This window comes from Solea senegalensis, linkage group LG2, assembly GCF_019176455.1.
Source record: "Solea senegalensis isolate Sse05_10M linkage group LG2, IFAPA_SoseM_1, whole genome shotgun sequence".
Taxonomy (NCBI): domain Eukaryota; kingdom Metazoa; phylum Chordata; class Actinopteri; order Pleuronectiformes; family Soleidae; genus Solea; species Solea senegalensis.
In genome coordinates this window covers 7,315,264-7,331,102 of record NC_058022.1, presented here as the reverse complement: position 1 = coordinate 7,331,102, position 15,839 = coordinate 7,315,264, and the positions used below count along the sequence as shown (strand labels likewise).

At 39.0% G+C, this 15,839-nt stretch overlaps 1 protein-coding gene across 4 annotated transcripts in view; it reads right to left on the bottom strand.

Moving 5' to 3' along the window:
- hdac4 (histone deacetylase 4) overlaps positions 1–12,751 on the bottom strand; it is a 114,738-nt gene extending 101,987 nt beyond the window's left edge. For 3 of the 4 annotated variants that reach the window (XR_006362457.1, XR_006362459.1, XM_044052936.1), the window contains exons 1-2: positions 12,549–12,751; positions 1,545–1,706 (exon numbers count right to left, since the gene is read on the bottom strand). Coding sequence is in view for 2 of the 4 variants with exons in the window: in XM_044052936.1 (XP_043908871.1) it covers positions 1,545–1,706; positions 12,549–12,564 (178 nt within the window). In the remaining 2 variants the exon portion in view is untranslated. Of the gene's footprint in view, positions 1–1,544; positions 1,812–12,548 lie in introns of all 4 variants that reach the window. The other variant, XM_044052951.1, reaches the window with a different exon arrangement.
- Between the last annotated feature and the right edge of the window lie 3,088 nt (positions 12,752–15,839).

Genomic DNA, 15,839 nt, shown 5'->3' with positions numbered 1-15,839 from the left:
TGGGTGTTGTCTGATTAGACTCACATTACCTGACTCAAGTCGCTGATTACAAAATCAATGTATAATGCCTGCACTGACTACTGAGAGCAATGGAACTGGCTAGATGACTTTCTTTTCTTTTTTTAATTCCGCTGACAAATAAACAGTAGAGTCGTGTTTTTTTTTGTATCACATGGTTTTCTTGGCCAAAATTGTTTTTCTTTGGTGAACATGAGAGCAAATCAATCAAACAGACCCCAAAAACATTATACTTAGACAAACATGCCCACTCTGAAATACTACAGCACAAGTGCCGCTTAAACAGTGACACATGATGGGCCAAGCAACTAAACCAATCACTTGCTGCAAGATTGAAGAGCCCTTGTAAAAAATGCTCAATCAAAAGCACAAGTTTGGTCTTTGGTCTTCAACAAGGGGTAATCAAATTACACTACACGACTATTTGTGCAATTAAAATTGAGGTTACAATTTCTCAACATTACTGATATGATGTCAGTAAAAAACAATAAGGGGCTTGGCCCCTTATTTCCAGTGGACAATCTTAATGCTTCAGCATACCAATTTTGGACAATGCCCCAAATTTGGGGCAACAGCTTGGAAAGGAACACGTCTTGCCTTTGCAGCAAGAAGACCTGAGTTCCCGACCCCGTCGGCACAAGGGCCTTTCTGCATGGAGTTTGCATGGCCTTATAAACGCTCTCCGGTTCCCTACTACAGTACAAAAACATGCAGATTTGGGCATCAAGCAAATTGGACACCCTAAATTGACAGTGGGTGTGGGTGTAGATTGTTGTTTGTCTCTAGGTGGCACTTTACTGGACTGGTGGCCTATCAGGGGTGTATCCCGCATTTCACCCTATGTCAGCTGGGATTGGCATCCTCGTGTGGAGGATGGAGCGGTAGATTGAGTGAGTTTGAGGAAGGCCCTTTTCTGTTCCAACATGACTCTGTACCCAGTGCGCAAAGCAAGGACTATAAAGACATGGTTTAATGAGTTTGGGGTGGAAGAACTTGACTGGCCAGCACAGAGCACTGAACTCAACCCCATCAAGCACCTTTGCGATAGACTGGAACAGAGATTGTTAGACCTGTGCCTGGCCTCATAAACACTCTACTGAATGAATGGGCACACATTCCCTTAGAAACATAGAAATCTTGAGGAAAGTCTTCCAAGAAGTGTACAAGCTGTTATAACTGTACAAGTGGGACCAACTCCATATAAAAGTCCTGTATGTGTATTTGATTACATCATTACAGGCCCTGTTGGTGTAATGGTCAGGTGTCCCAATACTTTTGTCCATAAATTGTACAATCATTGGCCACTTTTTTACACATATGGGAAATAAAAGTAGTCATAAAGTGGGCCTTCACTTCGTCACGAAAATGATGTATTTGTAAAGCAAATTCAATTGATAGCATCATAATTATACTCCCCAATGTTTTAATTGCAGTAGCAGACAGGTTTTCCAAGTCAAAGCAAGCACACATGCACAGACAAGGACAAAGAGTTCCTGTTGAGAAATACTGCATTGTTTACGTCTTACCTTGGCGAGTGTGAGAGCTCATTGTTACAGTGGCTGGCGATGCAGGCAAACTAAACACGGGAGGAAAGGTGAGCGGTGACGGTGTCAGTGCGCCACCATGGTAACTGGAATGATCATTCTGTGATTCCCACCAAGTTTGTGCTTCCGGTTGGAGTTGCCAGACTGAGGAGGAACAGAGAGAAGTTGTTTCTCAGGGCTTCATGTCACACGACCACAGGTGGAGACCTTGAGTGGTGTATTGTGGTGTCCTTCGACCAAATGGTCAGGCTGTGAGAAGTAGATGCAAACAGTGTTGTGTTTATATATACATATACATATATACATATACATGTACACATATATACATATATGTATATATATGTATTGAATATATGTATATATATATATATATATGTACACACACATATATATATATATATATATATATATATATATATATAAACACTATATAAGACAGGATATTCTGGACGGAAGCTTGTGTACGTACTAGGGCTGGGTGATATGACGATATTAGATCATGAATAAAATTTTTGAGTTGAGTAAAACTGAGACTGAGCGTACTTACATACATACTTTTAGGGCTATGTTTTTACATAGGGGAATAGTTTGGTTGCACTGTTCAGTAAATCGGAATATTGTAAAAAAGAAATCGTAAAAATAGCGATAAAAATTGGGATCATGATTGTGATATGACATTTTTGCCATATCACTCACCCCCAGTTCGTACTAATGCTGTAACATCCAAGCTGTTTTCAAACAACTAACTATGTAAATAAGAAGCTATTACAGGCTGCTGAGTTTCACTAGAATCAGTCAGCAGTTTATTGATCCCAGGAAAATTTGGGTAAATGACCATTTTGTTTCCATTTGAGGCCCCAATTTAAATGAACACTTCTCGTCATTATCTCAAACAGGCTTTTAATGATTTTGAGGAAGTTTCAGTGTCAGTGTTGTGTATGTGTGGTCGGTGGTGAGATGAATATTTACTGCAAGGTGTGGTTATTAACCACAGAGGAAAGAAAGGCACGGCCAAAGAAAATACTGAAGAAATCTGCTTCATCTCCACTATCATCTTGTTGGTGTTATTGTAAAGCAGAAATTTAATTAATACAATCTGCTGAAAGTCATACAAAGTATTTACCTAATTATTTATAAAGAAAATCCTTTTGTTTATTTTGGGCGAGAGATGAGAAATGATAATGAAAAACAGCCCTGGTTTTCTACAAAGTTGTATCACATCTGGTTTTATAAAATTACAGCAATAAACACAACTAAGCCCACAGTTAGAAAATGCTTTGAATTCAGCCTAGTGGCTATTTAAATTATATACACATTTGTCCTTAAAGAGGCGCATTTCATGAAACACAATTAACACAAAGTGACTTTGCAAGAGTCTCAATATCTGACAGCTCCTTGTAACCATTGCCATATTTATAGCTTCACTTGTTGCTTGCATGGTGAGGTGGGGAACTCAGTGATTGAATGAAATGTAGCAGAATCCAAAATTCAAAGGGTGGGCGGGCTACGGAAGGATTGCTCTACATTCATACACACACTACAACAGAAAATGATCTGCATGCAGGTGTTTTAGCTCTGTATCAGAAGGAATCTGTGCCAACACACCTGAAAATGAATATCACATAGCCATTCATGTTTAATAAGCTGTGTGTGCCAGTGTAAAAAGGAAGCAGGTTTCCTCTGCTGAATTTGTGTGCTTAGTTTCAGAAAATACAACAAACAACAACAGTTATAAGTAAGGGCAATGTGAAAGTGGGTGTTAACACTTTACAAGGAAGTTGTTACTGAGAAGAGGAAGCAAATACAGGTAATTGCATCACTGTTTCTAGACTGTCAGCCCATCTAGACTAAAACAAAGCCCTGATTGTATATATTTTTAAACTATAAGCAGAAATTCCAGACTCTAGAGTAGTACCAGAACTAGGTTTAAATGTAGCAGAGGCCACGTAGTTCTAAAAGTAAAATGTCAGAGTTGATACAGCACTAGATTGACGAGGCACTGACAAAAAAGAAAAACCAAAGAAAATGTTTCATACTGCCTAATGTGTGTGTTTTCATATGCAAAACAAAACTACAAGGAGTATGAGAGCATACACAAACACAAAAAGGAGGAAAGCCTCAGACTATGCAACTCTAACCAGCAGTAACTAAAAACTCACCTCTGTCCCGTCCAACAGGTGTCAACACTGATGAGCACACACAAAGTGGTAATGAGAGCTACAATTCAACACCAAACAAAACACCACAGAATCCATAATAAAGTGTGTGTGCGCCGTCTTCTCTCTCAGAAATGCACACGGACACACAAAGTTTCTTTGCTGTCGCAGTTACTTTAAAGCTGCTGAAGTGAATTACTGTCAACTGAATGAGTTCAGTGGAAAGAGGGTGCACGCTTTGCATGGCCAAATAAAATCTCATGGAAACACACGCCTGCCAGGACTCTCCAGGGTCTTACTTCACTTATCAGGAATTATCGTCTAAGAAAAATAGTCCCTTAAGTGAGTGACAAACTTAAAATGTGGGCCAGCTTCATTATTACTCCATTTGAATTTGAGCACAACATTTTTACGATATCCTTGAGGCCAAGGGTAAAATAATCAGAGGGGACAGTGTGTTAAATAGTTGCATCAAGCAGACAGCCAGGGGGAATTCTTAGGCAGAGGACAGATTTGCTGAGGCATGATGTTGCAGAAAAAAAGCCAAAGTGTGTCAACTGAATAGCGGTGACACTATTCTCAGATCAAGCCGCCTATTTTTGAGAAAGGAGTTGTCTGTCACAGAAGAATTCAGAGTGTGCTTTTATAGCTTGTCATAGTATGTCAGCAATGACCTCAGGCACAGAGTCCTCTCACTTTCTCTGCCACATCCACATAAAAAAACAAGTGCAGCTCAAAGGGAAGCCAAAATGACTCCTTTACTGATGCCATCATCCTGCAGACTGTGGCAGTGGTCTGCTCTCAGCTGTGCGGTAATGTTCCTTCCGTAAGATTTAACGTTTTTTTAAAAACCTAAACTGTCCTTCAGGGATCCTATTAAAAAGGAATCTTTGTACACCACTGCAGGTATTTTCCCTGCACTGTACAACTATAAAACACACCACCTGCATCTCTTCACGGGTCTCCTCTCCACACACTGACACTAAGGATTGGACGAGATTTATTGCTCACATGCAATAAAGTTTGAGTCTGGAAACGTTGCATGCCACTTGACAGGAAAACAGCTCTCTGGACCCCGTAATGGACTTCATTTCCCAAGCACTCCGAGCGCTGCCGGGAGTAATCACAACGGCATAAAAATAACATGTGGTCGGATAGTGAGCAGTAAACAACAATTAAGAGACCCCTTGCATAGCTCATGAAATGAATCATTGAAAATGCACTTACACCACGTAGACGGCTTCAGCCTCTCGGCCCTAATTGACTATGAATTATTCAGCTGGCGAGTGGGATTAGTGGCACCGCTCATATGCTACTGAGTGACATGTTCCTGATCTTTCTTTGTTATAATAGTCGAGGTATTAAAAAAAAAAATCTAGAACCTGGGAATCCCAAAGAAAATACTTTGCATCTCACTGCTAATAAGACAAGGACATACTGGTCTAGACTGTTGCCTAAGTACCTGACTTAGTCACACTGAAGCCATCTTCGTTAAAATGAGAATGGTGACTTTATACTATTATCAATCTAACCCTTCCAGATTGTGAAATTTTATGACCTGTTCACTTGGCCAACCCTAACAACATGGATCCATGCAGCATTCAGAGACCAAAAGAATGACTTTACATTCGAAGGCTGTGCTGAGTAAACACCAGACATGCACCAAAGTGTTGATCATTTCAGGAAATTGTGAGCATGCAAATTTCCACAAATGTCGCGACATCCATTTCCCGGAACTTCTCCACCCCCCCTATCTATATGACCCACATATTTTATGTCATCATGGAGTCTGACACATACGATCTCCTGCTACAACAACAGAACGTCTGGACCCAGGTTTCTAGACTTTTTTCTTGAGATCATGTCTAGAAAAAAAGCTTTAGTGTCTCTGGTGTGTGACTATGTTTGAAAAAACAATTCAAAAGCGATAACAGCCTGGTGGACGAGGAGTTGATGCCTACATCACTTGACCTCATGTGGTATAAAGACACATTAAAGCAACTTTGTCAGACTTCTGTCATCAACTTTAGAGGTGATCTAACAAATTACTTCAATCACCTAAAAAGAGAAATATTCCAAAGAAGCATGACAAGAAAAAAAAACGTCATTCAGATTAGAAGAATCAAACTCCTCTTCTTTTAAACAAAGGCAACTGGACTACGGCTAAGTTCTTGAGGACGTGGCTTCTTCTGTTCTGATTATGGTGTGGGAGTCCCCAGGTTTTTAAACCCTTGGTGGCACCTCGGGGAAATTAACAAATACGTCATGTAAGTTGCCACCGAGGGTTTAAAAACCTGGGGACTCCTAAGACAAGAGATCAGAGTGTCAAAACAGGAAACCCACAAAAAACAACAGGGGCAAAAAAATAAAACAAAGCTCCGAGTTAAGTTTGTGACAGATACATTTTCTGGCATGAAATGACCTGCAGTAACATAATCTTCTCTGTGGTTTGTTTGCAAGTTGAACGAGGCCATAACATCAATCAGCTGTTGGCTGAACCGGGACAAGATGACAAGACGAGGCATCAAGTGGAAGAGAAAGGATCATTTTTCCTTTAGCTACAAAGCTCTGACAGCCGAGGGACATTTGTATATCGAGTATGACCAGGAACAGCCTCTACAACACACCTAAGGACGAGATATTCAATGTTCCACTTTTGTATGATAACAGGATCGTATAACAAAGTATCAGTCATCATTACTTCTGCCAAGAAGGTTGTGTTTTCACGCAGGATTCTTTTTTTGTCTGCACAATTACACAAATGTGACCTCAACCAAATGCAGAAATCTTGGCAAAGGGAAGAACCAACTTAATTTTGGGTGCAGATCATTTACAAACACTTTAAAAAGGTTTTCAAATTACTTTAATGTTGCTGTGCTGTATGAAACTACTGAATTCTGAGCAAAAGCAGTATACGGCAGAAAAATCTAACATATTCACATGACTTAAACAAGGTCAAGCAGATGGTCATCTTCTGTAGTATACAGAGCCTGAGTCAGTGAATAGACAGATGTGTTCTTGTGATCTGTGTGACACATGCTCACAATATATTTTCAGTACTGTGGCGCCTGCAATTAGTTAAGGCAGTCAATAAAGTTCTTCTGCTACAAACTCATATGACATGTTCCACACTTACAGTGATCTATCAAAATATTTACTCTCTCCCTCTGCTCTGCTGAAGGTGCAACAATTGTTATTCAAGTACACCCACAGCTACCACTACATATTATACCCAGGCTTACAATAAAATGTTAAAACTCTACTTAATGTTCAGTCTTTTCAACAGCGTAACACACTTTTATTTTTAGCATTTACATACTTTTTAAAGAAAAAACAACAACGTTGGAGGAGCTGGAAGAACTAATGAACATGTCTGCAACTTCTTCTTAGGATGTTAGTCCGTGATTAAATTAGAGCTGAACTATTAACCGAAATCGCAATAAAAGCTACTGTGATTTTCAAATCGCATGAAGCACAAGATTTGTTAAAGCCAAAATGTGTGTCAAAATATAATATTAGATTAAATATTGTTTAATCTGTTTCCACAGCCTATTCTACAGACTGAAGAGAACATATTTGTATATACAAGAACATTGTTATTTTTCTCCAGCCTGAACGTGACGTTTACTCAGACTGAAAATGATGGCCTCCTAACATCCATACAGCTGAAACTCAAAAGTATGTTTCAAGTTTTAAGCTGAGGTGAGAAATGCCGAAGAGTGCCGTGTTTCCTTTGCATGGGTGAGTGTGCATTCCAGTAAAACCTTCAGGGCGATGCGGGGCTGGGGATTTAAATAAGTGGCATTGAATATCATGGCACACAATAATGAAGTACAAAGGGCTGGCTTTGACTGGTGTGTCATACACTTGAGGTGTAGAAGCTTTGGCTGCTTACGCCTGATTTATAACTTCTTTGGGTGTTTGGCCCCTCTTAGTTTGACGAATCACCTTTCAAATGATAACAAAAAGGGCAAAGAGTACAGTCGTACAGTACATGGGCAGTGATTCGACACCCATGTGTTTTATTACGCTGACAACAAAAGACCAATTATTCGGAATCAAATAAAAAGTAGGCAGTTACAACTTTGAGCAGTGCAAAGTTCTGTTAATAATAGAAGACCACTCAGCTTCCTTTTCTTTAATATTCCTTCAATTTACTTCCTCTCTCTTTGACTCCTGTATTGTTCAATCTTTCTCTCAGCATCAGTCATCTACATTATTAATCATTCATCTTGGCCTTTAGAAGTCCTTCATAAGGCACAGAGAAAGCAATCTTAACATATTTTCTAAAAATGAATACCTAATATTTCTACCTCAGAGGCCACAAAGGACTTTCAGATGACTGTTCTAGATCCAGACAGTTCTAGTTTGATTCACCTGATGTGCACTGAGGGTGTAGGACTGTCATGAAACAAGAGTAACACCTAAGCTGCAACTAACACACTGAAATGGCAAGTTGTCACAACAATCGTGCAATCAAACCGTCAACATATGCCTTTAATGACTACCGTGGGCATTTTTTTTCCATGGAGAATTAAGCATTTCAATAAAAGTGCCCACCTCACCCCAAGTAAATGTTCTGATAAAACATGCCCCCAACACTTCTTTGCAGAAGCTCTGTTGCTCCACCCAAGATGATTACAATTGGTTTAACGAACACAATTTAGCAGATTTGTTTCCCTACAGACCATTTTTCCAGTACTGGCACAGTGATGTGGACATAATGACACTACACATGACTACTACTGTGCAGGCTGATGTTTGAATTTGCTTTCACATGACCAAACCAACAAGTAAACACATTTGATACGGCGGGAGAACTGACATCCATTTAAAGCAACACCGTGACTTCCCATTACACTGCTCAAAGGAAACAGAGAGCAAGAGTTCAAATTCTTTCAGATTTTGACCTTGAAGGAATTGGTTCCTCTCATCGGGGTGATAAACACAGTGCTCAACATCTGTCATGTTAAGCTCCTCTACAATTACTGCAGCAATTTTAGCCACCTGGCCTGACATCCAGTGTTGCAAACAAACATTGGGAGAAATTTGAATCTGACTCATTAATCTTCATATGACCAGCAACATCAGCAAACCTTTGCCTGGGTTATATATAAATACTGAATCTTTCCAACTCCCGAGTGATGACTGAGAGTTCCTTGGATATTTGGGAGAGAAGTTTGATATTAAGAACATGATATCTCATTTCAGATGCAACAGGAAACAACGTAAATTGATTAAATTGATATTATTAATTGGCAAAATAAATAATGAATTGACTTTGCACTCCTGAAATGTGAAAGGAGAAATGACACTTTTTACTAATGCAGCTTTGGTAGCAGAATGCATCTTACCATGTAGTATTTGTTCATGTATAACCACTACTGAGTGAGCATGCCTATACATAGTAGGGTCATGTCACCACGATGCGAGCCAGTACTTCAGTTCCATTAATAGATTTAATTAGTAACCATTAGCATAACATCCACAACAACAAACAACAATGCCTTCACTAACCACCAACTACTTTCTAGTTTGTGATTTTGGGAAAGCAGAAAGGGCTCAAAGTATGGACAGGCTGCCAACCAAGCACAAAGGAGCTACAATGGGTTTATTAATGAAGTTGTGAGGCATTTCACAGTATAAGGGGCTGAATCTGGGAGAATGATTTGAAGCCATGAACTCAATGGGCGACCACAACGTTCAACACAAAGATTCATAAAGCCTAAAATCACATCAGTCGAGGCTGAGAGCTTCAGTATAGTTGCCCATTAAAATCTCTGTGTCCCTATTACTTCTCTGAATCTTCCTCTTATCTACTTTTACTGCCGTTGTGGCCCTGTGGCCAGTATCCAAATTACACAGTAGTAGCCCTAATGAGAAAAAGCACAGTAATGTAATTACTGCTTTCAATGAGCTTTGCAATTTATGCTTATTTAACCAACATAAATCACAATAATGAACAAAGAACAAATTAATAAATCACATTTCAAATTAGTTTGATAGATTTGGTCGATTTTGATGACCAAAATTTAACATATACAAAACGGCTGTGGTGATACAACAGATACTCCACTTCTAATTTCATTCAAACTGTATTAGTAGCCTCTCAAGCATCACATGTAATGGGGACACAGACAAACAAATGAACAGAGGATGAGAACAAGGACACAATAATACGGTGGCTGACTCTGAGCTCTGAAGGGAGGATGCTGCCAAGCAGTTTACAAATTCCCACTGGGTGAACAAGTTACAGGGCCCTGTCACCTTATTTGTCCCTGCATACAACAGTGGCATTAATAAACCCCATTAGTATCCATTAGCATAGTAACATCCACAAAATGTTCACAAACAAGCAAGCTTTCCCAGTGCCAGAGTGCGCTAAATGATGGGAAGAAGTTGGAAAGTCAGGCCTGAGCTCCAACAAAGCACCATTGAACTGAGCTAAATGAGTTTATTAATGAGATTACAAGAGGGACAATTACAGAACAAGAATTCAGGGCTTCCAAATTTTGGTAAGATAGTCGGCCGAGGAGTTTTGGCAGTCTAATGGGATGGATTCAGAATGCAATCAGTATGATTTTAAGAACGGTAGGACAGAAAAAGAAAGAAAGGAAAAAGCTACTGTTATTAAACCCTTAGTGAAATTTTAAATTCACAAAACAAGTAAAAAGGGTAATGAAAAACTAGAGTGAAAAATAAGGATTAGGAAAACATTTAGCCTCTTGAATGAGAGGTGAAATGTCTTCAAACTTTACTCAAGCAAGTCCAGTCGCCTACAGCTGACTACTGAAGATGACTATGACCTGGATGACATAAGGAAAACATATTAACATGAAGCTAGAATATGTCTACAGACGTTTAACAGTGTAAACACGATGCTAAATATTAAGATTAACATATTGATGTGTAATGAAGTGACCACAATTACCTGGTAAGGAAGTACGTACAACCAACAAAGTAAAACCACAATCATTTTTCTACTCTACTTCTCTCCTAAATAATTAAAAGCTAACCATCACAATACACAAGTACTGCAAAACATCCAAAAAAATCCCTCAGGCTCAATCTGAACTCACTCAATTATAACACGATATAGGGGCCTGGTCAATATTTCATACAACCACACTTCAAAAAACCTGAATTATTCCTTAAACTAAACAAATTGATGCTCAACTGAGTAGAAAACATGTCAAGAAACCATGTGTGCGCCAATCAGAGCTCTCAACACATGTCTTCATTTAAGAGAAGCTCTCTGTGCCAGTCATTTTTTTTAAGGCTGCTGTGACCTTGCTTCTGTGGGGCCTGGAGTTTACAAGCTTGCACCCATAGTCCTCCGGAGCTTGTAATGCTGAGGGAATAGTTTCCGCTAGCAAAGGCTTAGAGGAGTGTTACCAGAGCAGAGGCACAGCCCTGCTGGTGCTGCAGTGTTTACACTTCATGAAGACACTAGTTTACACCCAAAGCCGTGGCAGCGGCGGTTGGACCTCAGCACAAACCTCCATCACACCAACTCTCCTGACATGCAGTATGTACACGGATGCAATGATGCCTTGTGAAGGATGAGAGAGAATAGCTTGATAATGGTGGCGACTATGGCAATGATGATATGACTTGTAATAAATAAACAAATTCTTCATTTATGGTATTGAAGGCTTTCTGCTTTGGGTTCACTGCTAAGATTTACACGGACAGTGCAGTCACTGTCAAAATGATTGGCATTATTTCCATGGGTTTATTAATAAAATAACAAAAACATAATGCCCACCTTAATAAATGTTAATAAATAAATAAAACAATTTACAAACGCATGCTCTGGCTGGTTTGTATGCTCGAGCTGCTATAGAAACAAAGTCTCTGTAAAGCAAGACCCTTTCCAAGCACTCACTCATTGAACATTTTTTGACAATACTACAGCCATAAAATAATTATGATTAGGTGGCCTGATTATCATGATGGACATAAGAGGGTTAAAATCTGCATAGTAGGTGACACGGTGAAATATCGCAATATTTTGAGTGGCAATGTTACATCGCTTTTGAGATTTTTTTAGTTTGTAATAATTTAACTGATGTTCCAAATAAACATTGAACTTTTAATGGATTAGCATAATAAATCAATTGCAGTTTCAGACCACTAGCAAGTGCTAACTCGAGCCGTTTACGAGCAATATATGATTTCACTATAACTTGATAATGTCCCATAAGTTCGTGGACAATCAAAACTAACAATCTTTATCACAGTTCAAGCATTTTCTGAGATGTATATCGCAATATCAGACGTGTTGATAAAGTGAGCGTAAAGGTAACGTCACGTCAAAGTCCCTCTGAGAGGGTGACGTAGTTGACGTCGTGCCAAACCTACGTACTACAACACGCTAGTGTTTACACCACGAATTTATCATGCGAGTAATAAGTCGCTGAGCCGAGAGTAAGTCATGCTATAGAGTAAGTGACGACTTAGAACTCGGGGAGAGTTAATGACGAATCCGCGTGTTCCAGATAAGTTTGAAAGTGTGAATGACGCGGAGTGAAAACCGCTGCACACCATTTACGAAACACTGATTTAACGTTTTACACTCACTCTGCTACACAACAGTGTGTGTTCATTGCGCAACACTTTTACTTTCTGTGTGCTGACAGCGAAGCACGGATACACGCAGAGAAAGTCAGGCAACAGCCACTGAGTTGAAGTGGGAAGAGGAAAAGCGCAGAAAACAAACGCCTTTTTTGAGCCGTGCCTCTCTCCACAGGTTCACGCCGAACAGAAAGTGCTGCAAAATGTGTTCAACGGAGGAAAGGGAGGGAAAATAAAGACGACTAAACAGTACCTGAAATGAGCACCATTAAAGCGCAGGAGGTCGGTTTTCCCTCTCTCCTCCAGGACAGTCTTCAACAGCATCCACACGGTGCGGGGTTTTAGGACCCGACGGAACTGTAAAAAAGTCATTCAGCCAACAGCTTCGCCATACTGACTTCGTCACGTGTCCAACAACCTCCTGTATTTCCGTAAGTGGGCGGAGTCTGCGGGACGGGGATGACTGACAGGGAAGTGTAATGATGTCAGCGCGAGGAGACCGTGGATGGAGGAGACACTTGAATGAAGAGTGTCAGTTGTGATCCACAGGTGTGTGCGTGTGATAACTAATTTGATAATTGATTAATCCGTTTGAAGCTTCTTTTTTTTTCATTATTAAAAAATGATTTCTGATTGTTTCAGCTTCTTAAATGTGTATATATTCTTGATTTCTTTGCACCATATAACAAAGAAATCATTAAAAGTGAGTCATTTTGGTTTGAAGACAAAAACAAGACAATTGAGAAAATCATCATTACCAGGTTTGACTAACACTGATCAACATTTTTTAACGTTTTCTGACATTTTATGGACCAAACAATTACGATCGATTAATCGTGAAAATAATTGACAGATGAATGGATTATGAAAATAATCGTTAGTTGCAGCTCTGATATACACATACACTGAAGACATGATATATTATAACGATTAACAAAAAACACTGATTAGTAACCTAACCCAACACAAAAAAATCCACCCATGGTCAAGAGGAAAGGAACTGGGCTCGTATTAGAAGGTCACTGCTCGCGCCCCAAAGCAAGGTACCCAATCCCCCACTTCTCCCTGTAAACACTGCTTGCCGCTCCTGCGCCCACGTGTGTTCGGCACTGGTGTGTAATAATGACGGGTTAAATACAGAGGCTAAATCCACTATCACTAATTGTTGTGTGTGCAAAAACTACATTGTCCTAAATCATGATTATCGCATCAATCATCCTTAAACAGTTCCAGAGCATATTCCTCATGAGTCAGTTTTTCTTTAAAGAATGCCGTTCCTTGGTAAACAGTTACAGAACCAAATCATTTGCATGACTGCTGCCTCTTGTTTTGCGTTTGGGACATTGTGGTGAATTATCTTTGGAAATGTTGTGCCCCTGTATTGGGGAAAAGATATTTTTTCTTTTATTTGTTTTTGTCTTTTAATTACTTTGTTTCTCGTAAATATAAACTGCCTTTGCAGCAAGAAGACCCGGGTTTGTGACCTGGTCGGACAAGGGCCTTTCTGCATGGAGTTTGCATGTTGTCCCCCAGTGTGTGTGTGGGTTTTCCCTCATGCAGAGGAAATCAAGTTATTGATCTATCTATCTATCTATCTATCTATCTATCTAAAGTAGTAGAAGTTAGATGGATGGATGAATGGAAACTGTAATATTGAGACAAAAAAAGCAGTTTTTCCATATTTTCTTATAGAAATAAATGCACTTATGTATCAATAAAATCAATGATGTGCTTGTTTGGTTCGACTTCCAATAAAGGACCCAATGCAAAAGAAGCAAAGAATCAATCACATTAAAGATTCAAATCAAATTAATCAATGGGATAAATCATCTTAAGAACGTTGTTATTAAAAGTAAGTATCTTCAAGCTATTGCCTGAAAACGAAATAGCCCATTTAGGCTGTGAGGCTCTGTTTTGTTTATGACTGATATTATGGTGTCTCTCTGGCAACACAAGCATCCCTAACTGGCAAATGATTAACTAGCTGGGAACTAATGTTACTATTTTGTGATTGGGGTGGAAAAAGTAGGTGACGTCACTCTTTTTCATTCGGGCTCCACTTCAAACCAATAAAAAGAGCACAGAGAAAACAAAGACAACATAACTCATCCAGTGAGTGCATGCAAGGCCCTGTTACTCACAAGGGAAGAAAAAAAGGTTGTTTGCAGCCCATAAAGGAGCAATGATATCATATGTTTTTCATAGATGATAAAACTAATATTCATCCAACAAAAGAAGACGCTAACACTCCTCCCAGTGCAACGGATGACACAACCTACGCTCCAAGTTTCCCATCACTCATCTAATGTTCAGCGTCTAAGTGAATATTGTGATTTGCGTTGTTGTGTAAGCTCAGTCTGCCTCACCTTTTTCTGTTTACACTGCCGATTTCCAGGCAGCCTTTTCCGGGAAACCTTTCCACAACTGTAGAGAACATGTGTCAGCTTGCCTCATTCAGCAGTTGCTTTAATACCTAGGTGGAGATGTATACCAACAATAGATTTAGAAATGTGACACTCTTGTTCTTTATTTGGAGCACAGACATATTTGCTAAAGTTTTTGCGTCACTGCTGGGTAAAGACATGGAAGAGAGTCCTCATTTCAGAGAAGATAACATCAAACATTGAAATAGCTGAAGGATGATAAAAAAATATTTAAAAAAAATCACTTTTGTTGATTTAAAAACAAAACAAAAAACAGCAGATACTCAACAGCTTAAAGGGTCTTTAAGTGCTTAAAGGCAGATTGCTTTCAATGAATAGTTCACACAGCAAGACAACCATAGCAGTTAATACTTGCAACTAGTGTTTTTGCACAAACAAGACACTTAAACCTGGTGCTTTCCATTATCTTTACTTTTTTTTTTTTGCTGTGTCTGCCACACATTTTCTCTGGTGAGAAGAAACTTCCTCAGCTCTTTGGTCTCAGTGTGTTTGTCAGCACACAGAGGATAAAGAATTAAAACTCATATTAAGGATAAACATGAAACAATTTTTTAAAAAAAAATCTACCAACAAACAGCTCATTTTGAATCTCCTTTATGCTTTGTTTTAATATTTTTGAGCAGCTATTAATAGGAAAGGATCTTTATTGTCATTATGCAACTGAAATTGCACAATATTCATACATGTTTTGATGGTTGTCCAGGAATCAAACCCAACACCTTCTTGCTGTGAGGCAATAGTGTTAACCAATAATCCACTGCGCCACCTTGACAATTAAGCCAAGCGTAACACATATTCTGCAATTACACATATTCAGTATGTGTACAGTATATACACAGTATATTACATATTATATACTGTGTATTTCCTATAATACAAGCTTGGTCTTTACATTAATACATTAATAGATTTGTTCACAATATAAAAATTCATATATTGAATATCAATTGTGAATGCCATTGGTTGCCTCTTCTGTTAATTTGTATGAGTGCATGTGTAAAAGAAAAAAAAGAAAGTCATCACTGACAGAAAACCAAAATAACACAATTTCAGAAAAAGCTAAAGTCTACAGGAAACTATTTTGCAACGAGTTGTGAGTC